Source organism: Gopherus flavomarginatus, chromosome 2, assembly GCF_025201925.1.
Source record: "Gopherus flavomarginatus isolate rGopFla2 chromosome 2, rGopFla2.mat.asm, whole genome shotgun sequence".
NCBI lineage: Eukaryota > Metazoa > Chordata > Testudines > Testudinidae > Gopherus > Gopherus flavomarginatus.
The window spans coordinates 151,038,981-151,064,715 of NC_066618.1; the positions used below are offsets into that span (position 1 = coordinate 151,038,981).

At 60.4% G+C, this 25,735-nt stretch overlaps 1 protein-coding gene across 1 annotated transcript; it reads right to left on the reverse strand.

The window, feature by feature from the left end:
• Positions 1-565: 565 nt before the first annotated feature.
• On the reverse strand, positions 566-24,735 carry NPC1L1 (NPC1 like intracellular cholesterol transporter 1). The gene is made up of 19 exons (XM_050939740.1): positions 24,709-24,735; positions 18,792-20,332; positions 15,617-15,717; positions 14,112-14,284; positions 13,448-13,576; positions 12,343-12,525; positions 11,011-11,125; positions 10,616-10,743; positions 10,339-10,476; positions 9,946-10,035; positions 7,541-7,731; positions 6,700-6,818; positions 5,416-5,542; positions 4,299-4,354; positions 3,661-3,811; positions 2,687-2,918; positions 1,891-2,004; positions 1,613-1,775; positions 566-1,347 (listed from the first exon to the last, which is right to left on the reverse strand). Exons 1-19 carry the CDS (start codon positions 24,733-24,735, stop codon positions 566-568), a joined length of 4,560 nt encoding a protein of 1,519 aa, XP_050795697.1.
• Positions 24,736-25,735: the final 1,000 nt, after the last annotated feature.

A 25,735-nucleotide genomic window follows, 5' to 3' on the forward strand; every position in this document is an offset into this window, starting at 1 on the left:
GTTAGAGCCAGGTGGGATGGCAGGCACCATAGCTAGGGGCATAACAGGCAGCTTCCGCCCCCCCGCCAACCATGGTGCCCCCGTGCCCTGCCCCCTTCCCCCCAGCTCCCACCTCTGGGGCAGGATCCCTGGGTGTTGGACTGCGTTCCTGAAGATTTGCTCCTCCATGGGGCTGCATGAGGGGGTCCCTGGGGAGGAGGTAGGGGCTGGGGGCGGCTCCCCTCAGAGATGGACCTGGGGGAGCATGTCGGAGGGTGGCGGGGGGGCAGTGAGGGGAGCCGGGCAGCGAAGCATACTGAGAGAGCCTGAAGGGATGGGGGCAAGGGGTGCTGGGGGAAGCTGGGGGCTGGTGAGCAGGCAGAGGCACTGGAAGGGCGGGCAAGCAGCGAGGGGTGGCTGGGGTGCTGGAGGAGATGGGATGGGGCAGCGAGGGGTGCGGGGGGCACTGAGGGGGATAGGTGAGCAGTGTGAGGGTGCTGGGGTGGCAGTGCGGGTGGCCGGGGGGTGGGTGCTGGGGCGGGCGGGCAGCCAGAGGGCGGGCGCTGGGGGAGGCGGGCAGTGCAGGTTAATGGGGCAGGTGCTGTGGGAGGTGGGCAGCCAGAGCGGGCACTGGGGGAGGCAGGCAGTGCAGGGTAGTGGGGTGGGCGCTGGGGAGGCGGGCAGCTTGGGTGGGCGCTGGGGGAGGCGGACAGCGTGGGCGGTCGGGGTGGGCACTGGGGGAGGCGGGCAGTGCAGGGTAGTGGGTCGGGCGCAGGGGGGAGGCGGACAGCGTGGGCTGCCAGGGCGGGCACTGGGGGAGGTGGGCAGTGCAGGGTAGTGCTGGGAAGCGGGCAGCATGGGCGGGTGCTGGGGGAGGCGGACAGCGTGGGCGGTCAGGGTGGGCACTGGAGGAGGTGGGCAGTGCAAGGTAGTGGGTCGGGCGCTGGGGAGGCGGGCAGCATGGGTGGGCGCTGGGGGAGGCGGACAGCGTGGGCAGCCAGGGCAGGCACTGGGGGAGGTGGGCAGTGCATGGTAGTGGGTCGGGCGCTGGGGAGGCGGGCAGCATGGGTGAGCGCTGGGGGAGGCGGACAGCGTGGGCGGTCGGGGTGGGCACTGGGGGAGGTGGGCAGTGCAGGGTAGTGCTGGGAGGCGGGCAGCATGGGCGGGCGCTGGGGAGGCGGGCAGCACCGGTAGGCACTGGGGGAGGCGGGTAGTGCAAGGTAGTGAGGCAGGCACTGGGGCAGGTGGGCAGCATGGGCGGGCGCTGGGGGAGGCGGACAGCGTGGGCGGTCAGGGTGGGCACTGGAGGAGGTGGGCAGTGCAGGGTAGTGGGTCGGGCGCTGGGGAGGCGAGCAGCATGGGTGGGCACTAGGGGAGGCGGACAGCGTGGGCAGCCAGGGCAGGCACTGGGGGAGGTGGGCAGTGCAGGGTAGTGCTGGGAGGCGGGCAGCATGGGCGGGCGCTGGGGAGGCGGGCAGCACTGGTAGGCACTGGGGGAGGCGGGTAGTGCAAGGTAGTGAGGCAGGCACTGGGGCAGGTGGGCAGCATGGGCGGGGGCTGGGGAGGCGGGCAGCACCGGTGGGCGCTGGGGGAGGCGGGCAGCATGGGCGGCCGGGACGCAGACGTCAGGCACCGAAGTAGCTGAGCAGCACAGGCAGGAAGACCAGGCCGTGCACCAGGCCCAGCAGCGTGATAAGCAGGTTCAGGCGGAAGAAGAAGATCTGGATGAGCTGGGCCTTGGCGAATGCCAGCACCACGATGCCCGGCAGGTTGGTCATAGCCACGCCCGCGAAGACCTGCAGGGAAGGGGTTGGTCAGAGATGGCCCCAGCCACTCCCACACTGTCCCTCCCTCCCCGGGGCTGGCTGGCCCCTGACCCCCCCTCACCTTGCCCTGCGGCCCCCGACTCACCGCGCTGCCCATGTTGATGGTGGCCTCCTTGGCCCTCTCCAGCCGAGTGGGCTGGGTGCTGACAGCAAAGGCCCGGGTCAGGTGGGACACGAACTCCACCGAGATGCCCACAGCCTGCAAGGGGCACAGGGCAGTTAGCGGGGCTGGGACAGGCTCAAAGCACCACCCCAGCACTCTGTGGTCCCCAGCACCTGCACCGTCTGCCCACAGCACCCAAACCCCATGCCTGGGATCAGAGACCCCGCTCCGTCGGACACAGTGGCAGAGGGCAGCGAGGGGTCACTGGGCCTGCTGGGTAACAGGTTCTCCATGCAGCACTGAATCAAGGACCCACCTACCCACAAAGTCCTATCCCAGCATGCAATGGGCTTCGGAGCATCACAGCCATGCCCTCCCCTGCCTTGGCTGGGTCCTGTGGGCATCTGTGAATGGCAGCCTGGGGCAGGGTTGGGGGATGCTGGGAAGCAGGCACCTGGGGCTGGAGGTTGGGTACGGGTGCTGGGTGGCTGGGGCTGGGAGATGGTGGCCCAGGGGTGAGATTCGGGGGCTGAATGCCAGGGGCTGGATGCCAGGCATCTGGGGCTTAGCGTTGGGCTCCTGGTGATGGAGGCTGGAAGCTGGGTGCCCAGGTCTAGGTGCCAGGTGCCGGAGGCTGGGTGCCTGGGGCTGGGTGTCAAGGGCTGGGTGCCAGGTGCCCGCAGCTGGAGGCTGGGTGCCCAGAGATGGGGGCTGGGTGCCCAGGGATGGAGGCTGGGTACTGGGTGCCAGGGGCTGGGTGCCCGGGGCCGGCACGCACCGTCACCAGATTGATGAGGGAGACGGCATTGTAGCTGATGTCCCAGAGCGTCATGGCACCCACGGTGTCCACCAGGATCATGACGATGGTGAGCAGGTTGATGAGGCCCGAGCGCAGGTCCATGCCCAGCAGCATGCAGCAGACGACGAAGGTGGGCACCAGGCAGAGCGCCAGGTTGAAGAGCCCCTCATTGACGATGGTGAGATACTGCTCGTAGAACACGTAGGTGACCCTGGGGGCCGGGAACAGTGTGAGACAACAACGCCCCCCACCCCAGGACCCTCCCTGCCTCACCCCTGGGATATGAGCCCATGGACAGCCCCCCCCAGGACCCTCCCCTGCCTCCCCCCTGGACAGCCCCCTGGATGGATCCTCCCCTGCCTCCCCCCTGGGACACGGGCCCCTGGACAGCCCCCCCGACCTTCCTCGCCTCCCCCCGGGACACAGGCCCTTGGACAGCACCCCTCCCCCGCCTCCACCTGGGATGGCCCCCTGGGACCCATTCCCCTGTGCCTGGGACATGGCCCCCCAGGCTGCCCTTGGGCCCCCCACCCGTGCCGAGGACATGGGCCCCTGGATAGCCCCCAGGACACAGGTCCCCTGGGACCCTCCCCTGCCTTCCCCTGGAACACGGGTCCCGTTTACAGCATACACACCCCAGACCCACCCCCATGTGCCTGGGACATGGGACCCTGGATGGGCCCCCAGGACCATCCCCTCCCTGCCTCAGGGACATGGGCCCCATTGTGCTGCCCCTCTGTCCCTGCTCCCACTGGACTGGCCTCAGCCCCAATCCCTCCAGACATGGGCCCAATCAGGCTGCCCCCCACAGGGAACCCAATGGGCATCCCCTCCCCCTTCTCCTCATGGGACAAGGCAGTGACATCCTTATGGGAAACACCCTCCAGCATGCCCTCCCCAACCCCAGGAACCCGAGACGCCCCCTGACCCCTCCGTGCCATCTGCCCCCTCACGTATAAGGGAAGACCCGGAAGTTGGGGTCAGTGCCCGGCACCCGCCGCATGGAGTTGGTGATGTTGGTCGCCAGTGTCCGTGCCGCCCGCAGCGCGGCCGTGTACTCCTGGGAGTTAGTGAGGGGCGTGTGGTAGGCCATGAACCGCGAGGCTGGGGAGATGGGGGGTAAGACCACTGCCCCCTGGCCTGGAGAGCTCCTCTGGGACTCCCACCCCTCCCAGTGCTCCCCTCCCCCATATCCTGGGACCCCCTCCCCCACCGTGCCCTCCCACTGCTCCCCTCCCCGAAATCCTGGGACCCTCTCCCCCACTGTGCCCTCTCCCTGCCCCCTCCCCCACTATGCCCTCCCAGTACCCTCCTCCCCTCCCCACCATCCACACTGCCTGGATCCTGCCTCCAGTGTGGTCCCACAGGGCCCCTTTGTGTCCACTCTTTCCCCAGCATGCGACAGGTAATGGGGCCGGACCCCCAGCATTGTGTGGCGTGGGAGGGCAGTACAGTCCTGGAGCCCGCAGGTGGCAGAGTACTGTGTGCCATTCCCCCCTCCCCTGGGAGCCAGGCCCACCCCGCCCATCTCACTGCAGAGGGGGTCTCCCCTGCCCCCTGTGTGGGTGTCCCTAGCGCGGCTGGCACTTACCCTGGATCTCGCCATCTGAGCCCAGCTTCACAGCGGTGTCGTAGGCTCCCAGCCCCCTGGAAGGGACAGGAGGGGGGTGGGTGAGAGCAGGGAGGGGCAAGGCGAACCTCCCCGCTCCATGGGAAGCCCCCCCCCACCTGAGTCTGCCTATAGCCTGAGCTGCCCGCTATGGGGCAGGGGGTGCCTGGAGAGGTCCCCAGCGGGGCAGATGTGGGGTCCCCGTGTGGGGCAATGCTGGGCCCGAGGGTGCTGGCATGGGGCTCTGAGTCCAGCCCCATCAGCCAGGGTACGCGTGTCCTGCACTGCTAGCCAGGCTGGGGACAGAGGGGTGGTTGGGGGGTGCTGCTAGCTGGTCCCAGAAAGGGCAGGGGACCCCCCCACCCGAGGTGGTGGCTTCCCAGGGCAGAACATCCCTAGAATGGCAAACTAGGGGGGAAGGGGTCAGTTGGAAACATCTCCCCGTAGGTCAGGCCAGCTCTCATGGCCGGCGCCCCCGGGTCCTGCCAGGAGCCTGTGCCCCGCCTGCCCAGGACAGCTAGGGGCACAGCTGAGGGCCTGGTGAGCCGCAGCCCCCTGGGACAGTCAGTTACTTTGTGTGTGTGTGTGAGAGACACCCCTGGCTAGCAGGGGGCGTTGTCTGCCTGACCCCCCTCACCAGCAGGGGGCACTGCATGTGTGTATGTCTCACCTCTCACCAGCAGGGGGCGCTGTCTGTCTGTTTGTCTGATCCCTCACCAGCAGGGTGTGCTGCATGTGTGTATGTCTCACCTCTCACCAGCAGGGGGCACTGTGCAGGGCATGTGCTGCACCCCAGTCCCAGCCCCTGTGCCCGCAGGGCATGTTTCCAGCAGGGGTGGCTCCAGGCCCCAGCACACCAAGAGCGTGCTTGGGGCAGCAGGCCACTGGGGGCACTCTGCCGGTCACCGTGAGGGTGACAGGCAGACTGCCTTCGGCGGCTTGCCTGCGGAGGGTCCGCTGGTCCATCAGCCTGCCTGCTTGCTTGGGGGAGCAAAATGCCTAGAGCCGCCCCCAGTTTCCAGCCCCCAAGGACTGCCCCATGCCTGATCCCTCCCCCGCTGCCATCCCTGCACCAGGCCCTGCTCCTGCCAGTACCTACCCCTTGGGGCAGTTGAGGTTGGGCATGTCATGCAGGAACCAGGGCAGGAAGCGGTTGAACTGCTCCACCGTGGGGCGAATGACCTCGCTCAGGTTCCTCATGCAGCTGAGCGGGCAGCTGGCGGTGGCTGTGGGGCAAGAGGCTGGCATGGTGAGGGGGCCTCAGGGCGTGAATCCTGGGGCGGGGGGGGGGCATGGGGGGCTCTGCTCACCCAGAGGAATTCCCAGGGCGGATCAGACCTGGCTCTGCCCGGACCTGTCTCCCTCCCACAGGGCCAGTCCCAGGGATGTGCCAGAGCCCCCATCCCATGGCTATTCTGGAATCACCGGCCCCCTGGAGCTGTTTCTCCCAGACCCCGTCAGGCCGGGGCCGGCTCATGGCCAGGGGTGGGAGGGCTCAGATCCCTGCTGCTGCTTTATCCCTCTAGGGAGCTCCAACTGCTTTTGCTGCCCAGCTCAATGCAGGGCTCTGCTCAGCTCTTGGCCTTGGAGATCTAGTGGCTGGGAGTTCCACAGGCTCCACTGGATTGAAAACAAGCGGACTGTGCCCTTTATTGCTTGTGTCTGATGAAGTGGGCTGTAGCCCATGAAAGCTTATGCTCAAATAAATTTGTTAATCTCTAAGGTGCCACAAGTACTCCTGTTCTTTTTGCAGGATGAGCTGTGAACCCAGCCATGCCCTTTGCCATCCCACTACGGCTAGACTCCTCCCCGTCCCTTTGCCTCTCACTCCCACCTCCCAAACACACACTGATCAGAACTGAGTCTTGCAAGCTCTGGCAAAGTCATTTTCAGCTGAAACCAGTTTTCCGGTGTGGCTGGGGAGCTGGCCAGACCCCACTGACCCTACCAGCGAGCTTGCTGCCCCAGCCTGCCCCCACCAGGATCTCACGCCAATCTGAGGGGAAATCTGGCTTTTCAACCCTGCCCCAAACCCCTGCGGTTCTGGCCGGCCCCTCCCATTGGAATCGCCTGGCCACGGCATTCAGCGATGGCAGCCAGATGCCACTGGGGCGCGCAGAGCCCCTCTGTCCGAGGTGTGGTCCTGTCTCGCTGAGGGGTGAGCCCTCTTCTCCAGTCCTCCCCCTCCCCAGACTGCAGGGTCCCTGCCTTGCCCTGCCCCACAGGGGCTCCCCAGCCCATCTCTGACCCCTCTCTCTGCAGTGACCACCTGCCCCCTTGGTTGGGGGGTCACAGTGCCACGCCTGCCGAGGGAGCCCTTTCTGTGCCCAGCTCTGGGCAGCACTATCAGGTTAACCCCCGCAGCCCTACGGGCGAGACCTACTGTTGGTGGATGGGCAGAACTGGCTGTCACTGGAGCTGATGCGGCAGCATCTCGACAGCGGGTGGAGCCAGTCAATGAAGTCATCCACCCAGGACGAGGCAGGGATGGCCAGGTAGGATCTGCAAGAGGAGCAGGGGCTGGACGGTTAGACGCTGGGCAGTGGGGAGCCCTGCCTGCTGGGATGCAGTATGGAGGGGGCCTGGCAGGGGATTGCAGGCCTGGCTGTAGGGCACCACAGGCCCACCCAGGTCAGGCAGAGCTGGGCAGGAGGTGCTGTGGGCTGGGGAACCCAGGCTCAGATAATGACTTAGGTCCCAAGTGACCATTAGAGGTGCCTGTCTTTGTCCAAACAACAAATCAACACAGCAGAGCTCCCAGAAGATGCCCAGGGCTTGGGGACGATGGCCTGCAGGTTGAGAGTGAGGAGCACCAGCAGAACTGTGGGGCAGTGGCATCGGGGCAGACCGAGGGGTCCTGGCAGAGCTGGGAGGGCAGGGGTGGCAGGTCAGAGCGAGGGCCCTGGCAGAGCTTGGGGGGTAGAGGGAGCGGGTTGGAGTGAGGGTCCTGGCAGAGTTTGGGGGGCAGGGGTGTCAGGGCAGAGCGAGGGGCCCTGGAGAGCCGGGTGCAGGGGCTGTGGGTCAGAGCGAAGGCCCCGCAGAGCCGGGGGCAGGAGCTATGGGTAGGAGTGAAGGCCTTGTAGAGCCAGGGGGCAGGGGCTGTGGGTCGGAGCAAGGACCTCACAGAGCCGTGGGGCAGGGGCTGTGGGTCGGAGCAAGGGCCCTGCAGAGCTGTGTGTGGCCCCACGGCTGGGCACCCCTCTCCCAGCCCCAGGGGCACTCACACGTTGGGGAATCTTGTGGCATACTGGATCTTCTGGGTCAGGGAGTTGTTGTTGCAGCCGGCGCTGGAACAGACACCGTTCATGCCGGGCCCGGTGGAGAAGTTGTAACCGCCGGTGGTGACGAAGTAGGTGGGCAGGCCCACCATGAAGTATTGGTTCAGGTACTGGAAGTATTGCACCATGTAGGAGTCCTAAGGAGACACCGCAGGACCCGTGTTATAAACAGATAGCTAAGGGTTAATGTCTTTTACACCTGAAAAGAAGTACCTGAAACACCTGACCAGAGGACCAATTAGAAAACAAGACTTTTTTAGATCTGGGTGGAGGGAAGTTTGTGTGTGAGTCTTTTGTTCGGGGGTTTTCTGTTTGTCTTTTTTTCGGCTATGAGAGGATTTTTGTTTCCTGCTTTCTAATTTTTTGTTTCCAAGTTGTAAGTACAAATATAGTAAGGCAGTAAGGTTTTTATTGTTTTTTTTTTGTATTTACCTGGGTATAGTTGCTGAAATGTTTTAAATTGTATTTTTTTTAAATAAGGCTGTTTATTTATATTTTTTTAAGCAAATGACCCTGTATTTGTCACCTTGATACAGAGAGACCATTTTTATGTATTTTTTTTTCATATAAAGCTTTTTTTTTAAGACCTGTTGAAGTTTTTTTTTAGTGGGGAACTTCAGGGAATTGAGTCTGTGCTTACCAGGGAATTGGTGGGAGGAAGAAGTCAGGGGGAACGCCAGTGAGCTTCCCCACTGTCTGCAATTTGGGGGGTGTGTCATAAACAGATAGCTAAGGGTTAATGTCCCTTACACCTGAAAAGAAGTACCTGAAACACCTGACCAGAGGACCAATCAGAAAACCAGACTTTTTCAGATCTGGGTGGAGGGAAGTTTGTGTGTGAGTCTTTTGTTCGGGGGTCGTCTGTCTGTCTCTCTCTCGGCTATGAGAGGATTTCTGTTTCCTGCTTTCTAAACTTCTGTTTCCAAGTTGTAAGTACAAATATAGTAAGGCAGTAAGGTTTCTATTGTTTTCTTTTGTATTTACCTGGGTATAGTTGCTGAAATGTTTTAAATTGTATTCTTTTTAAATAAGGCTGTTTATTCATATTTCTTTTAAGCAAATGACCCTGTATTTGTCACCTTGATACAGAGAGACCATTTTTATGTATTTTTCTTTCTTTTTAAGACCTGTTGAAGTTTTTCTTTAGTGGGGAACTCCAGGGAATTGAGTCTGTGCTCACCAGGGAATTGGTGGGAGGAAGAAGTCAGGGGGAAATCTGTGTGTGTTAGATTTACTAGCCTGACTTTGCATTCCCTCTGGGTGAGGGGGAAAGAGAGATTAGCTCTCGGTACTTCTGTTTTTCAAGGCTAAAAACGGGGAGGGTGGAATCCCTCTGTTTAAATTCACGGAGCTTGCTTCTGTGTGTCTCTCCAGGCACACTTGGAGGGGGGGAAGGGAAAAGGTTTATTTCCCTTTGTTGTGAGACTCAAGAGATTTGGGTCTTGGGGTCCCCAGGAAAGGTTTGGGGAGACCAGAGTGCCCCAAAACACTCTAATTTTTTGGGTGGTGGCAGCTTTACCAGGTCCAAGCTGGTAACTAAGCTTGGAGGTTTTCATGCTAACCCCCATATTTTGGACGCTAAGGTCCAAATCTGGGACTAGGTTATGATAACCCATCATGCCAGCTCCCTGCCTCTGCCACCCGGGGCGGTGGGGTAGCTAAGTTGGCTCGGAGACTGCCCCACCCAGCCATGGCCTTACCCGCCGTCATTTCCGCACCTCATGCTGCCACCGACCTGGGCACGAGCCATGGCTAGCATATCAGCCCCCTCCACTGGCACCACAGAACAGAGGGCGGTGCCAAGATGTGGCCTGCCCTCCCAGGCGCCCCCAGCCTGGGCCCCCCAGAGATGCCAGGCCCAGAGCTCCCAGTGGGGCCGCAGCCCCAGGAACCTCCTGCCCCAGGGCAAGCTGGTGTCTTTGAGCAGGAGATGGAGCAACCTCAGGGCTATGGGGCACCCCCCACCTCCCTAGCCCCCGCCCAATCCACCAGGCGCCTGCCTCCAGCCAGCCTCCTTGGAGCCCAGTCCAGGGCAATGCCCCCAGGGGAGAGCGAGCCACGCACGGCTGGAACCCACTCAGGTGCCGAGGGCACGATGGAAAGGTGCCCAGATACCCTGGTGATGGGGCAGAAGAAAGGTCTGGGCAGAGCAGGACTGAGCTGCCCTGTTGGGGCTCCTGAAAAGCTGCCAACATGGCCGCGGTGGGGCGCGACTGCCCAACGGCCAAGGAGCGTCAGGGCCAGGCAGCGCTTGGACAGGGCCTGCAAGCAGCCCAGGCTCCGGGTGCCCTGTGAGAGCCGTGCAGCCCAGGCAGACACTGGGCGCGTGCGAGGGGAGGAGGGGTTCCTACCTTGGGCATCGCCAGCTCCTGGTCCAGCCCCACGGGCACCTGCAGCGCCAGGTAGATCCCAGCGCAGAACATGAACAGGAAAAGCAGCATCTGGGGGGTCAGGGGGCACTGTGGTGAGGACAGCTTTACCATCCCTCCCTCCCGCCCCGCCCCTCCCCTCCCTGCCACAGAGCACCCCAGTCCCAGCACATGGGCCCAACCCCGCCTGCGTAGAGGATCCCCCACCCTGGCACCTGGGCCCTCTCCCCCAACCTTGGACCCAACACGCTATCTGCCCCTTCCCTGCCCTGGCACCTGGGCCCCCTCCCCCAACCTTGGACCCAACACCCTCCCTGCCCCTTCCCTATCCTGGCACCTGGGCCCCCTCCCTTTCCCTCTCACCCCCCCACTCACCACCAGGGCCCTGACGGCACGGTTGAGCAGCACGGGGGTATAGATGCGCCGCATGAAGGGGCGCAGCAGCCCCTCACTCCGCGCCGGGCACCCCGCCTTGCTCAGGCGGTGGCAGCAGCAGAGGTCGAGGCGGGCAGCCTGGGGGCAAAGGGAGCGTCAAATCTACCTGCTTGGTGCAGATGGGGAACGGCCCCACCCCCTCCATCCCTGTGCCCCCCGGCAGGTGCCCCTCGCCTCCTGCCCCCCAGCCCCGTGCCCCCCGGCAGGCACTTCTCACCTCCTGCCTGCGGGCGTCGAGGGAGACCAGCGCCACGAACATGGACATCTGGAGCAGGAAGTCAAAGAGCACAGCCAGGGCGGCGTTCAGAGCAAAGGTGCGAACAGCCGGCATCCGCGTCAGGGAGCCTGTGGGCACGAGAGCCCGTGAGTGGGGGGGTCCTTGTGCCCGGGGGGAGAAGCTTGTGAGTGTGAGGGAGGGGCCCTGTGTGAACCTGGAGTTACCCTGCCCAGACTAGCATTTCCCGGGCACGGGACCCGACGCCCCAGCCATGGCCTGGTGGCATGCCAGGAAGGGCACAAGCAGCCATGGTGCTGGGCACCCCCAGGTGCCCCATACCTGGGCCCAGCCCTCTCCCAGCTCAGGCCCCCTTGTCCTGCACCACGGGCACTCACCCAGGAAGAAGCAGGTGGCCTCGGAGAAGCTGCACAGAAGCATGCTGGGTGCTACGGTGCCCAGCACCCGCCCGATGTGCTGCTCGCGCCGCTCGCCCGGCTCCTGCACTGACCTCTGCAAAGCACCCACCAGGGTGAGGGAAGGGGCTGGGTGATGCCCACCAACTGCCCCACCCTGCCCCTCAATTGCCCTGCCAGGGGCACCCACACCCAGCCTGCTGCCGCCCACCGGCCCTGCCCTGGCAGGGGCACACCCCTTGCCTATTGCCCCTCCCCCATGTCCTGCTAGTGGACCCCCCCACACACAGAACCTCCCCGCTCCCCTGCCTGCTTTTCTTCTTTTCATCACTCGCTCCCACAGCCAGACAGGGTTGATTCCCCCCACCCCGCCCCTGCTGCTGTGGGAAGGCCCCTCTGACCCCCATGTTCAGGAATGTCAGACCCTGACCCCAGCTTCCTCAGCCGGGCCCCAGAGGGACACTTCAGCCCATGACCAATGGGATGTTCCCCAGCAGGCCCCAGAAGCCTATGGGATGCTGCCCAGTAGGATGTGCCAGGAGGGGGCACTGCCCTGGGGTGTGGGAGATAGAAGGGATTCCATAGGGGGCTGGGTACTCTGGGGGGCTGTGTACTCTGGGGGGCCTGGGTGCTCCGGGGGGGCTGGGCTGGGTGTGCTGGTGGGGCTGGGTACTCCAGGGGGGCTGGGTGTTCTGAGAGGGCTGGGTACTCCGGGGGGCTGGGCTGGGTACTCTGGGGGGGCTAGGTACTCCGCGGAGGGGCTGGGCTGGGTGTGCTGAGGGGGCTGGGTACTCTGGGGGGGCTGGGTACTCCGGGGGGCTGGGCTGGGTGTGCTGAGGGGGCTGGGTACTCTGGGGGGGCTGGGTACTCCGGGGAGGGGCTGGGCTGGGTGTGCTGAGGGGGCTGGGTACTCCAGGGGGCTGGGCTGGGTGCTCTGGGGAGCTGGGTACTCTGGGGGGCTGGGCTGGGTGCTCTGGGGGGGGGGGGCTGGGTACTCTGGGAGGGCTGGGCTGGGTGTGCTGGTGGGGCTGAGTACTCTGGGGGGGCTGGGTACTCTGGGGAGGGGCTGGGCTGGGTGTGCTGAGGGGGCTGGGTACTCCAGGGGGGCTGGGCTGGGCGCTCTGGGGGGGGGCTGGGTACTCCGGGGGGGCTGGGCTGGGTGCTCTGGGGGGGGGCTGGGTACTCCAGGGGGGCTGGGCTGGGCGCTCTGGGGGGGGCTGGGTACTCCGGGGGGCTGGGCTGGGTGCTCTGGGGGGGCTGGGTACTCCAAGGGGGCTGGGCTGGGTGTTGGGGGGGCTGGATGCCCCGGCTCACCTGGTACTCCAGCACAAAGATGAAGATGTTGTCAGCGCCCACAGCCAGCACGAGGAAGGGAACCACCTCGATGATGATGAGGGAGGAGGGCAGCCCCACGTAGGAGTAGAAGCCCATGGAGGAGAACACGGCGCCCAGCACCACCAGGATCCCACCCAGGCCCAGCGTCACCTTGGAGTCCACCTGCAGGGGGCAGTGCAGTGGGTCAGGGCAGCCGGCACCGTGGGAGGCGGGGCCTCTCGGGACTGATACGGAGCCTGGGGGAGATGCGACAGAGGCCTTCCAGGGGTTGCAGGGAGCACGGTGGAGGGTTCAGCCGGGCTATGGGCAGGCTATGGGCCTGGAGCTGTGCATGGCAGTGCCAGGGGATGGTTGCGGGGTTAGTGGGTGGCCAGGGGCGGCTCCAGGCACCAGCACGCCAAGCGCACGCTTGGAGCGGCAAGCCACAGGGGGCACTCTGCCGGTCGCCATAAGGATGGCAGGCAGGCTGCCTTTGGCGGCTTGCCTGCAGAGGGTCCACTGGTCCCGCAGCTTTGGCGGACCTCCCACAGGCTGCCACCGAATTCGTGGGACAGGGGACCTCCCACAGGCAAGCCGCCAAAGGTAGCCTGCCTGCCGTGCTTGGGGCGGCAAAATGCCTAGAGCCGCCCTTGTGGGTGGCGCTTTCCCCTGGCTCTCAGGGCAGGCTATGGGGCTGGAGTTGTGCGTGGCAAAGTCAGGGGGCGCTGGGCTGTGGGGCGGGCGAGCCGGGGCTCTGCAGAGGTGCAGGGTACATGCAGTGGACTTGGTGGTTCTGTGGCAGCTGGTTGAGTTTGTTCCAAGCTGGGCAAAGGATCCTACCGGGTCTAGAGACTGAGGGTCCACAACAGGCAGCCCTAGCCCCCCACTCTGCAGGGAGAGGGCAGCCCCCTCTCCAGGGCGCGCTCATCCCCAGGGGGTGCCGGCAAGGGGTGGGCGAAGGGCTGCTTGGCTACTGGAGACTGGCATGAGACAGGCCAGCAGACAAGCACTGCCCTCACCACAGGCTCATGCCAGGGCCCCACTCCAGTCCCCTGATTTCCAAAGCAAGCGCCATAGCCTCCCACCAGCCCCGCTGCCCCCGTACCAGGATGCGCCTGCAGCTGGAGTACTCGCCCAGGGCCAGCGCGATGTAGAGGAAGATCACCAGGTAGCTGATGGCGAAGATGGGGATGTCCTCAGCCATGGTGCGGTTAATCTCGTCCTCCAGGGAGCGCTGCGGGGGCCGGGGGTTAGAGACAGGCAGTGCCACATGGGGTAGGGGCAGCGCCTGCTTCCCGCTGCCACTTGCTGGAACTGTGCCTGCTGGAGCCAAGAGCTGTGCCCAGGGGCCTCCTATGGGGCTAAAGGGCTGGGCTGTGCCCTCTATTTGCCCCTGCCCTGACTGCGGCTGTCCCTCCCCTATGCCTTCCTGCTGTTCCCCCCTCTCCTCCCAGCCCCAGTCTGGCATCTGGAAATGCCCCGTGCCTGTCACCGTCTCCCACGCATATTCCCCCAAACCAGAGCTTGCCCACTGTGCCAGCAGCAGAGGCTCATCATTGGCCTTTAATGGGGCAAGGAGAGGGGGCAACAGGATGGGGGGAGTCACTCCGAGCTTGGGGCTGCTCTGGGCTGTGCAGTATTGGGGGTCCCAGCTCCAGAGAGCAGTGGGGGCTGAACAGCCCTGAGCCATAAGAGAGTTCTTTGAGCCCCCATTGTGCAGGGCTGGCCCCCAGCCAGTCTCTGTGATGGCCTGGCGCTGCCCCCAGTACCTCGGCCATGTAGGCGATGGTGTAAGTGTGGGCATGGGTCCGCTGGAACTCCCCCACCACCTGCAGGAAGCGCTGCTCCCACAGCAGCACCCAGGCGTAGCGTGGGTCGCTGCGCGGGTAGTTGTTCAGCGAGAAGGTAAGGATCAGTGCCTGGGCCTCCGAATAATCTTCACCTGGTGGGGGGAGGGCACTGAGAGCCAGCAGGCACAGACATCCCCCTCCTCCCGCCAGCCCCTGACAGCCAGCCTCGTGCCCCCGCCCACTGCAGCACCCGGTCCACAGGAAAGGAGCAGGTCTGATAAGGGAGATCGTAAATATCCAGACTTTGCCACCACCAACCCCCCCCGGACACCTTTCAGCTCAGGATCGAGGGCCACTTCCCGAATCTCAGCCCCCGGGATCAGTGCGGGAGTGGCATGGAGCCTTCCACCATCACTGACAGGCAGCCACCACTGGGCTGCAGCGCGGTAGCTGGCTAACCCCATCCCGCAACGGCTGATGACCGTTTAGGACAGGAAGTGACAGTTCTGTACCCAGCTGATACTGCCACAGGGTGAAGGGAGGTCAGGGAGGCAGGCTGGAGTCCCTGGAGCACTGGCCAGGATCCTTAGCACAGGGTCCTGGGATCTTGAATGGCCCCAAGCAGCCAGGGCCTCAGTTCCTGTCTCCTCTTCCAGACAGCACCTCCAGGAGCATAGCGCCCCCACTGGACTGAACCAGCTAAGTCATGTGCCAGGGGCTAGGGGCTTCTCACCCAGATGCCAGGAGCCCCGCGGGCCGATGTTCCAGAGTGGACCTGGAGTCACCCTGGCTGGACAGGCACAATCCCCGCTCGGTCCCACCAGGCCAGATGCAAACAAGCAGCTCCATGGCTCCCTGCTGCCCCCCACGCCAGCCCCACCACCAGCTACCCCATGATCCAGCCCTATAACGAGGTTCCCTCGAGGCTCAGCCCTCTCCTGCCCATTCTTTCTGCAGCCCGTCTCTGGCTGGACCTTGGCCCCTCAGCAGCTGGCACTGCCACTGCTCAGACCTCCCCCGCTCGGACACTGCTGCTCCTCTCTGCCTCACACCTTCTTTGGCGCATTGGACACCCACCGTTGGTCTTCTCTCACTAGGTCCCGCTTGGTTGTCCCCACCCTGCCCATCGCCTCTCCGCTGGCGAGTCCTGCTGTGCTTTGCCAGTCATGCCAGCTGGCACCGCTCATGTGGTACATGCCCAACAAATACCACTGGGCATCGGCTGCCCCTCATGCTGGGGAAAAGCTCCCTGCGCACATCCCTGAAGCTGCCTCATTATCCACCTTTCAGCCCCTCCATCACTGTGCCCCCGGCCACAGTGCCAGGCTGCTGGACCGCTGTGCCCAACACCCGCCAGGCTGACCCACCACATGCTTCTCTTGTGTCCCCCTCCCCCACAGAGCTGTGAACCGGTGGAGGAGGAGGGCAGTCGCTGCCTGTGAAGCCACGGGGCTGGGTGCCCACCTGGCACTGGTGCCCCTTACCTGTGTAGCCACCCACGGCCAGGAAGGGGAAGATGGGCGCGCCGTAGTCAGCCATGCAGCTCAGCTGCAGGTTGGTGATATCCTTGAAGGAGAGAGGCGAGCTGGGAAGGCAGAAGGAGTGAGTGAGGGCGGGATGCCTGCCAGGGGCGCTGTGGGGCCCCTGTGCCCTGGTCCTCCTGGTGCCACAGTCCGATTGGCTCTGCGGCACTTTGCCCACGCACAGCGCTCTGCGAGCTGCACCTTGTGCCAGGAGCTCCCCCTAGGGACGGAGCCAGGCTGGCGGCGGAGAGAAAGGCGGGCTGGAGGCAGACTGCAGGGCGGGAGGGAAACTGCGAAGCAGAAGGGTGGAGAGATCAGAGATGGAGGAAGCCAGTGATAGGGGAGGAGCTGGCGGTGGGCATGGCAGGGGCAGCAGGAGAGGAAGGTCAGCAGCCTCTAACCATCCCCATCTCCAGCCTTTCTGCAGGGGGCGCCCAGCATGGCAGAGCTACTGCCCCACAGGGAGCTCCCCTCCCCAGGGCTGAGCCGCTGCCCATCCCCCACGGCCCTCCAGGGAGAGACCCCCAATGTAGATCCAGAGCCTCCCAGCACACATCCCAGCAGGGAGCCCCCTAGAAGCACCCTGTGAGGAAGTGGGAATTTTTGGTAGTATTTTTGTGATGCCTACCTGTGACTCAGTTTCCCCCATACTTTTCATGGCAACCCCATGGGGGCGAAAGAGTTAAATCTGCCCTTGGGGCTGGGCAGGAGCCGTGGAGGTGGGAGTGGCCGAGGCCAACCCAGGTCTATGGGAAATCCAGGCAGGGAGCGGTGTGTAACACTCCCGGAGCTGGAGGGGGCAAGGGGTGGGTTCCTCCAGCTCTCACCAGGGATGCTGAGCAGAGGCAGCTGGAGAACAAAGCCCAAGGGGCCTGGGCTGGGGATACAGAGCCAGCTTCAGGGACAGGCAATGAGGCAGTGAGGCAGAGCCTGGCAGGCGCCCATGGCCGCGTGGCTGGGGGGCACCGGCTTGGCCAGCACCACGTCTCTGTGCTGAGCTCAGCCCGGCCTGCGCCCAGCTGACCAATAAACCCTGTTCTGCTGGGACAGGCTGCCTGGGGTCCCTGCACACTCGGCTGGCTCGGCCACACTCGCGGGCAGAGCTCCAGGTACAACGCAGGAGGGCTGCGATGCCATGGCCCACCCTGAAGGATGAGGGGGACCCCTGGGAGGCTGGCAAGCTGAAGGGGTCCCCAGGGCTATTTAAAATATGGGGTGCACCCATGATAACTCCCTCGTCCCCAACATCGGTACAGCTACCCCCACTGTCATTGTCAGGCCGGTGCCCCCCACCAGCACTAGCCCAGTCTGCACCACCAGTCCTACCCGCCCCAGGCCACCCCCATCCAGGCACCGTCGCTCCCTCCCCCAGATGACTGGCTCGAGCGCCCTGGAACACCGCCATGCTCCGTGGGGACCTGGTGCCATTTCACGCCTTTCCTCTGGGTGGGCACCAGGGGGCAACAGGCAGTGGCACTGCTGGACTCTCTCCCCCCAAGTGCCCAGCCACACCAGGCATTTGTGATGTGGCTATTGGCTTGGGAAGTAACCATATCCCCATGGAAACCAGATGCCATGGCAATGCCAGCCTCAGGACCTGGTGCTCGGCGCCTGAGCACAACAGCAAAAGGAACGGCACCTGGACCAGCCTGGCAGCAAATGCCGGCCTGTTGGCCCCCAGTATGGACCCCATGGCGGAGGGGATTGACTAAGCCAATCCAGGTGACTCCCAGCATCAGACAAGTGGGAATTTTTGGTAGTATTTTTATGAAGCCTATGTGTGCCTCAGTTTCCCCTGTATGCTGTGGGAGAAAGGGCTGTGTGCTCTCTGGCAGGCTACGACACAGGTGTGAATGGCTCCTAGTTGTCTGGGGCCTTCATTCCCACATCAGGGGAGCTCTGGAGAAGAGCACGCAAATCCGATTGCCCGGGCATGGAGCCCCAGAGAGCAGCACTGCCCGCCTCTCCCAGGGGCTGAGCCGCAGCTCGGGGAGCTCAAAGTGGGCTGTGGGAAGCAGTTGGGGCACCTGACCTGGGACAAAGGGAGGTCAGAGGGACGGGGCTGAGGGCTCTGGGCTAAACAGGATGGACAGGGCTGGATCTTTCTTTTCTCTGGGCTACCCAAGACCTCCCTGTGCTGTGTCCAGCCGAGTGCCCACGCTGACTGGGTGCCCCTGCAAATGCTGGTGGAGGGGCTGCCTGGGTGAGACTCGCTGAGTGGAGCTCATAGTGGGAAGCTCGGGGGCTGATGGCCTAAGGAGGTGGTAAAGCTGCAGAGCTTGTCCTGGTGGAACAGCGAGACCGCCGGGAGTCTGGCTCGCTGAAGGGGGCCTCCCAGAGACTGTGCCGCAGCTAGGGCCATGGCCCCGGTCCTGGGGATCCGTGACACTAAGATGTCACGGAGCTTCCTCCTGGGGATGGACTGGGAAAGGAGAGAGGCACCGAAGAGCCGACACTGAACTGTCACTGGATTGACTGTGGCGTCTGACACTTCGCCGAACTCAGCTGCGCTGTAAGCACAAGAGGCGGCCAGACGGAGACATTAAAGCCAGAATAGCAAAGCCAGACATGATTTGCAACTCATACCAAATGCCACATGCTGGGCCCAGCTGCCTAGGATAAATCCACACTAGCGGACGGCCAGCAAAGCTCCCAAACGCAGAACTCGGTGGGAGGATGAAAAGGAAAGTGATGGGTCAGGAAATGCTGGGTGAAAACAGAGGTGGTAGAACATGTGTGGAGGGAAGAGCTGAGCCAGGGGACGAGGCATGAGCTGGGCTGGAATCCCGAGGCCGACAGGCGACGGGGCGGACCGAGGAGGGCTTGGAAACGCACGAGAGAAGCAGAGTGGAAAGCCATCAGTCCTGCTCTGGAAGGAAAAGGCAACAGATGGGGGGCTGGGGGGGACATGGAATAAAGGGGCATCAGTCAAGTCCAAGTCTCTACACACCATTAGCGGGTATGGAACCATGACCTTCTGTGTTGACTCCTACCCCCTGAGCCAAAGGGGAGAGCTGTGGGGGGAGCCCAGGGCTGGGCTAGTGGGGGGCTGCAGGTTGGGAATGAGGGGCATTGGCAGAGCCATGCGGGAAGTGTGCACGCCCCCTGTTCTCCCACACCGGGGCCTTGCACTTACTTGACACAGTAAAGGAAGTGGTCTTTCCAGTCCACCATGCCCGTCTGGCCCCCCTGTGTCTGGCTGGCCGTCATCTCCAGACGGGTGCGGTTGTTCTGGAAGTACTGCGCCAGGCTGTTGACGCAGCAGTCGGTGGCGCTGGCATTGTCAGGGTTCAGGGGGGCATAGCAGATGTCCTTGAGCGTCACGTTCCTGCCGTCCTCCTCCGACCAGATCTCGATCTCCTGCAGCCGCGTCTGCAGCTCCAGCAGGTCCAGCAGGACAGCCATGGAGAGGATCCCGCTGAAGTTCTTCCTGCCTAGGAGGAGGGAGTCATAGGTGTAGCTGGGGCGGCTCTTGGCTGTGAGGATCACCTGATTGGTCCTGAAGAAGGGCCCGAAGTTCTGGTCGTAGAAGTCCTTCTCCTGCCGGGCCTGGCTGTCGGGCGAGGACCAGAGCTCCACGGGGTCAGTGGTGAGCTGGATAAAGACCATCCCACAGGAGAGTCCTATCACCACCACGGCTGAGATCAAGATGACCGAGACTGGGTGGGAAGCCACCATGGTGCCCCATCTCCTGAACATCTCCCCAAGGACACGGTGGGTGGCCTGGCTGAGCCTCTCCGAGCGTGTCATCTGGTCCCTCTGGCGCTGCTGCCCCTTGCCGCTGGCCTGCTTGGATCTGGAGATGCAGCGCCACACCAGGAAGGCCCCGAAGAGCATGGTCAGCAGGCAGAAGAGCAGACAGCACACAAACAAGACCCCGTCTAGGCTGCCTACCTTGAAGGGCGGGGGCTGGGGCGTAGGGGTGGGGATCTGTGGGCAGGACTCGGCACAGTCCAGGCAGGAGCACGGCTCCCCGTCGGCACTGACAGCCTCGCCGCAGCGCCAAGTCTTGCCGTTGAGTGGCACAATGCCCTCCCCAATGGCACCGTTGGCGGGCACCAGCTGGAAGTCGATATCCAGCGGGGCCAGCCCATTGCTGCTGTCCCCCTGGAAGTCAAGCCAGCGCTGGCTGGTGCACAGGGTGGCACCGTACTTGCCGCACATGGCAGCGATGGCATAGCCACCAGTGGCAGGGATCCGGACGCCCTTGCAGGAGTCATAGGACTGGTCAGCGAAGCTCTGGTTGTAGAAGCACTGGTACTCCAGCACGCCCACCTGGCGCGTGCCCAGGATGGTGGTTCGGTTGAAGAAGCGAGTGACGTTGGTGAAGAGGCTCTGGTTGGGGCTGCAGATGTTCTGGCAGTAGATGTTGGCGAAGTTCTCGGAGCAGGTGGGGCAGCGGGTCAGGACAGCCTGGGAGACGGCCAGGCTGAGCTGCAGGGCCACCATCTGGTTGTAGGAGCAGCAGGCGTACGTGGTGGTCTCGCCTGTGTACAGCTGGGGGCACACCTCCTTCAGCTTGTTGAGGGTGGCGTTTTTGAGCAGCCGGGCTGGTGTGTTGGAGAGGCAGGGCACCGGCGACCACAGCAGGCTCACGTTGATCTCAGGGTTCCGCCCGCACTCACCGTAGAAGGAGCAGTACCCAGCTTTGTGGGTTTCTGTCAGTGCCGCTGCAGCCTGTTCCCATAGGAGAGAAAGGAGACAGGTTACCAGCAGCACAGCTGGGAGTCACTGGGGATGGAACTCATCCTAAGCCCCCAGCCCCATGACCCAGGGACACCCCAGTGCAAGACTGACTCCCACGACCCAGCCCCCAACCTGGGGGCACCCCCAGTGTGAGCCAACCACCTGCACCCCGACCCCCAAGCCAGGGACACCTGCAGTGTGAGCCAACCATCTGCACCCTGACCCCCAACTCAGGGACACCTTCAGTGTGAACCAACCACCTGCACCCCGACCCCCAACTTGGGGCCTCCCCCAGTGTGAGCCAGCCACCTGCACCCCGACCCCCAACTCGGGGTCACCCCCAGTGTGAGCCAACCACCTGCACCCCAACCCCCAATTCAGGGACACCTGCAGTGTGAGCCAACCAACTGCACCCTGACCCCCAACTCGGGGTCACCCCCAGTGTGAGCCAACCACATGCACCCCAACCCCCAACCCAGAAACCCTCCCAGTGGGAGACCGACCCCTCCACTCTGACCCCCAACGTGTGACTCTGACCCAGTGCCTTGACAGCACCACATGACCCCTCCTAGAGTGCGACTGACCCCCAACCACACAACCCTCAAGCTAATGAGACCATCCTCCTCACCCCAACCCCCAACACTGTGGAACCGCCCCCCCAGCAGGAGATCAGGCCCTGCACCTGCCTTGCCTTCCCACCCCGCTGAGAGCTTTCACACCACCTGGCCAGCTGCTCCCAGCGCCCCCTATTTCCAAACTGCCTCTGAATTCTTTTCAACCCCCTCAAGATCGTTTTTTGACCCAACATCTTTCTGAACTTTAAAATGGGGAATTTTCCAAATCAAGCGAGTTTGATTTTGGAAAACTGTCAGGTGCCCGAGCCGACCAATCAAACTGGCAGCGGCCCCACTGTGCCCAGCCCTGGACCTCCGGCAGGATTCAGGGGGAGCTAGGAGCTGGCCCTGGCAAGGTGGTTAATGACCTCTTTGTTCGGTTTTCACCAAGAAGATTGGTGGTGATTGGACGTCTAGCACAGTGAATGCCAGTGAAAATGAGGTAAGATAAGAGGCTAAAACAGGGAAAGAACAAGTTAAAAATTATTTAGACAAATTAGATATCTTCAAGCCACCATGGCCTGATGAAATGCTGTCATAAACAGATAGCTAAGGGTTAATGTCTCTTTCACCTGAAGCACCTGACCAGAGGACCAATCAGGAAACCGGATTTTTTCAACTTTGGGTGGAGGGAATTGAGTATCTAGGTCTTTGTTTTCTGGCTGCCTGCTTTCTCTGAGCTTTGGAGAAGTAGTTCTACTTTCTAGTCTTCTGTTTCTAAGTGTAAGGACAAAGAGATCAGCTAGTAACTTATATGGTTTCTTTTCTTTGGTATTTGCATGAATATAAGTGCTGGAGTGCTTTGATTTGTATTCTTTTTGAATAAGGCTGTTTATTCAATATTCTTTTAAGCAATTAACCCTGTATTGTATCATCTTAATACAGAGAGACCATTTGTACTTATTTTTCTTTCTTTTTATATAAAGCTTTCTTTTAAGACCTGTTGGAGTTTTTCTTTACTTCAGGGAAATTGAGTCTGTACTCACCAGGGAATTGGTGGGAGGAAGAAATCAAGGGGAGATCTGTGTGTTGGATTGCTAGCCTGATGTTGCATTCCCTCTGGGGGAATAGGAAAGTACTTTTTGTTTCCAGGATTGGGAACAGAGAGGGAGATTCACTCTGTTTGGATTCACAGAGCTGGTGTCTGTGTATCTCTCCAGGAGCACCTGGAGGGGGGAAGGGAAAAAGGATTATTTCCCTTTGTTGTGAGACTCAAGGGATTTGGGTCTTGGGGTCCCCAGGGAAGGTTTTTCAGGGGGACCAGAGTGCCCCAAAACACTCTAATTTTTTGGGTGGTGGCAGCAGGTACCAGGTCCAAGCTGGTAACTAAGCTTGGAGGTTTTCATGCTAACCCCCATATTTTGGACGCTAAGGTCCAAATCTGGGACTAAGGTTATTACATGGTGGCAGCGGTGGGATATAGACAGAACCCAGAAGCCAGTAGGAATATTATATTTTTCTTTTCTCTGCTAAGGGCTTTTTAGCAGAGAGAAACAGTTTGGTTTTAAAAGGGAACCAGAGAGAATTTTTTTTTCTGCTCTCTCTGGCAGTTTGTGGCTTGCATGTTAAGCAAGAAGCCATTACCAGACTGTTAAGGGTCTTTTGTCATGCAATAGCCCTCCCATTAGGAGGCAAGTACCAGCACTATATGCATGCAAATAAAGTGGTTTTTCAGGTTTACTTAACATTGAAGATTAGCTAAAGGCACTGTTGCTAGGCAGACTTCAGGAGGCAACAGAGCCTGCAGTGCAGAAGATAAACACCGGAGGGCACCCCAACACAAGAAAACAGGAACCATGACTTCTAAGGCAAAAATTGAGGCCGAAGAGCAATTCAAAGAAGCTGAACACAGGCGACAACTGGAAATAAAACAAAAAGAGATGGAGATGAAAGAAAAGGAAGAAAGCATCAAACTGGCAGCCTTCCAAAGAGAACAGGCAGCCCAAGAGGCAGCACACAAAAGAAAACTAGAAGAAGAAGAGGTGGCCTACCAAAGGAAACAAGCAGAAGAAGAGTTGGCCCACCGCCGAGAAATGGAAAAGCACCAAAAAGAAATGGAAAAGCACCAAAAAGAAATAGAAACTACTTCTCCAAAGCTCAGAGAAAGCAGGCAGACAGACAAAAGACTCAGACACTCAATTCCCTCCACCCAAAGTTGAAAAAATCCGGTTTCCTGATTGGTCCTCTGGTCAGGTGCTTCAGGTGAAAGAGACATTAACCCTTAGCTATCTGTTTATGACAATTGCTATTACCAAAAACTGTAAAAATGTACCATGTGCCTAATCTTTTGGAAAATCCCTTGAACATGTTAAGAGAAATACATAAGAACACACTTTATGGGTATGTCTACATCTACAATTTTGCAGTGCTGGTTGTTACAGCTGTATTAGTACAGCTGTATAGGGCCAGCGCTGCAGAGTGGCCACACTTACAGCAACCAGCGCTGCAAGTGGTGTTAGATGTGGCCACACTGCAGCGCTGTTGGGCGGCTTCAAGGGGGGTTCGGGGAACGTGAGAGCAAACCGGGGAAGGAGACCTGCTTCCCCGCGGTTTGCTCTCGCGTTCCCCGAACCCCCTGCAAACCGCAGGGAAGGAGACCTGCTTGCACCGGGGTTCGGGGAACGCGAGAGCAAACCGGGGAAGGAGACCTGCTTGCACGGGGGTTCGGGGAACGCGAGAGCAAACCGCAGGGAAGGAGACCTGCTTGCACGGGGGTTCGGGGAACACGAGAGCAAACCGGGGAAGGAGACCTGCTTCCCCGCGGTTTGCTCTCGCGTTCCCCGAACCCCCCTGCAAACCGCAGGGAAGGAGACCTGCTTGCACGGGGGTTCGGGGAACGCGAGAGCAAACCGGGGAAGGAGACCTGCTTCCCCGCGGTTTGCTCTCGCGTTCCCCGAACCCCCCTGCAAACCGCAGGGAAGGAGACCTGCTTGCACCGGGGTTCGGGGAACGCGAGAGCAAACCGGGGAAGGAGACCTGCTTGCACGGAGGTTCGGGGAATGCGAGAGCAAACCGGGGAAGGAGACCTGCTTCCCCGTGGTTTGCTCTCGCATTCCCCGAACCCCCCTGCAAACCGCAGGGAAGGAGACCTGCTTGCTCGGGGGTTCGGGGAACGCGAGAGCAAACCGGGGAAGGAGACCTGCTTGATTACCAGAGAGGCTTCCTCAGGTATGCTGCGATACCTGCTTATTCCACGGAGGTCAAGAAAAGCGCTGGTAAGTGTCTACACTTGATTACCAGCGCTGGATCACCAGCGCTGGATCCTCTACACCCAAGACAAAATGGGAGTACGGCCAGCGCTGCAAACAGGGAGTTGCAGCGCTGGTGATGCCCTGCAGATGTGTACACCTCCTAAGTTGCAGCGCTGTAACCCCCTCACCAGCACTGCAACTTTGTGATGTAGACAAGCCCTATGTTAAAAGGCCTTGTTATACTGATGTTTCACTGCTAGTGCCTGTAAACAGTCTTGAAACTTTTCACAGAAGAAAAGACATTCCAGACCTAATGTTCTGTATAAAAAGGGAAACTAAGGCACACTACCATGTTGCTTTCATGGCTAAATGCCAAGATTCCTACACTGTGAACAACATTAATATCTGTGTTGATTTGATGTTAATTGGGTTCCAAACATTTGCCAGAGCTTGTGTAGATAAAATAGCTAGTTTCTTTAGCTCTTGGCAAGATCATATGAGACATACAGGAATCCTGCTGCAAGAGCAGATCCAATCCCCTATTGTTCTAAGCAAGTCTGACCTTAAGCTTGTAAGGAGATTCAATCATGTTATTGAACATGAGTTTGGTAAAACATTTCTGTTATACACTAATACGGCTTCTAACCCAGTACAAGCTGTAATAAGACAGAACCCAGGATGGGGAACTTTTGGGATGCAGTCAGTGATGTTGGTGTCATCCCTTCCTGCATCAATTTTGTGTTGGGGGTGTGACGTTATGAGTGTAATATAATATCTCATTGAAAGGTGACAGGGCCAGAAAGAGTTAATTAACTCACCTCACCGACTGACCTGACCCATGGGTGAACCTTAAGAACTGGTTAGCAAGATATGTAAATGAATAGAGTTTGAAATGCAAGTCTGCATTGTTAGAGGTAGAAGGGTAGATGTTTGCTCAGGTCTTGGGATGCCAGCAAACAAGTCTTGTCTGTTGCTATAGTTTTAATTCAAAGATCAAAAAAGGAATATTAGCATTTATGATGATACTCGAGTGAAATAGTATTATTGTCTATGTGTCTCTTTGAAGGTTGTGGTAACCTGTATCTGAACTGTTTAATGGATAAATTACTCTGTGCTAATTGCCAGGATGTTTGGGAGAAGGAGTTAAGCCTATTGTTTTCTAAGGCCGAAAGGCTGCTGGAAATGTATAAGAAGCCTGGGACAGGATCCTTCTTCATCTCAGATCTGCTTTGGGTTTCAAGAGGGGGAAACCTTAAGCCACAAGGATTGAGATCCCCTGTCACTGACTGGAGTCACCTTGAATATGGACATTGAATTATAACCTATGGACTATTTCTAAAAGGACTTTTGGCTACTACGAGCTCATCTCTACTATGTATCTGAACCTCAAGAACTGAATTCAAGTCTGTATGTGTATTACTCTTTTAACCAACACTCTCTCTCTTTTCTTTTTTAATAAATGTTAGCTTAGTTAATAAGAATTGGCTATAGCATGTATTTTGGGTAAGATCTAAGTTATAATTGAACCTGGGTATGTGGCTGATCCTCGGGGATTGGAAGAACCTTTTCTTTTATATGATGAAGTAAGA

Excerpts from the sequence above, each read along its gene's own strand:
- NPC1L1 (XM_050939740.1), bottom strand. The coding sequence starts at position 24,735 with ATGATTGAATCTCCTTACAAGCTTAAG. Across the intron at positions 13,577-14,111 it reads CCATCGCCTACATGGCCGAG|CGCTCCCTGGAGGACGAGAT; the intron begins GTACTGGGGGCA and ends CGGCCCCCGCAG. Across the intron at positions 2,005-2,686 it reads CCCTCATCAATCTGGTGACG|GCTGTGGGCATCTCGGTGGA; the intron begins GTGCGTGCCGGC and ends TGCCCCTTGCAG.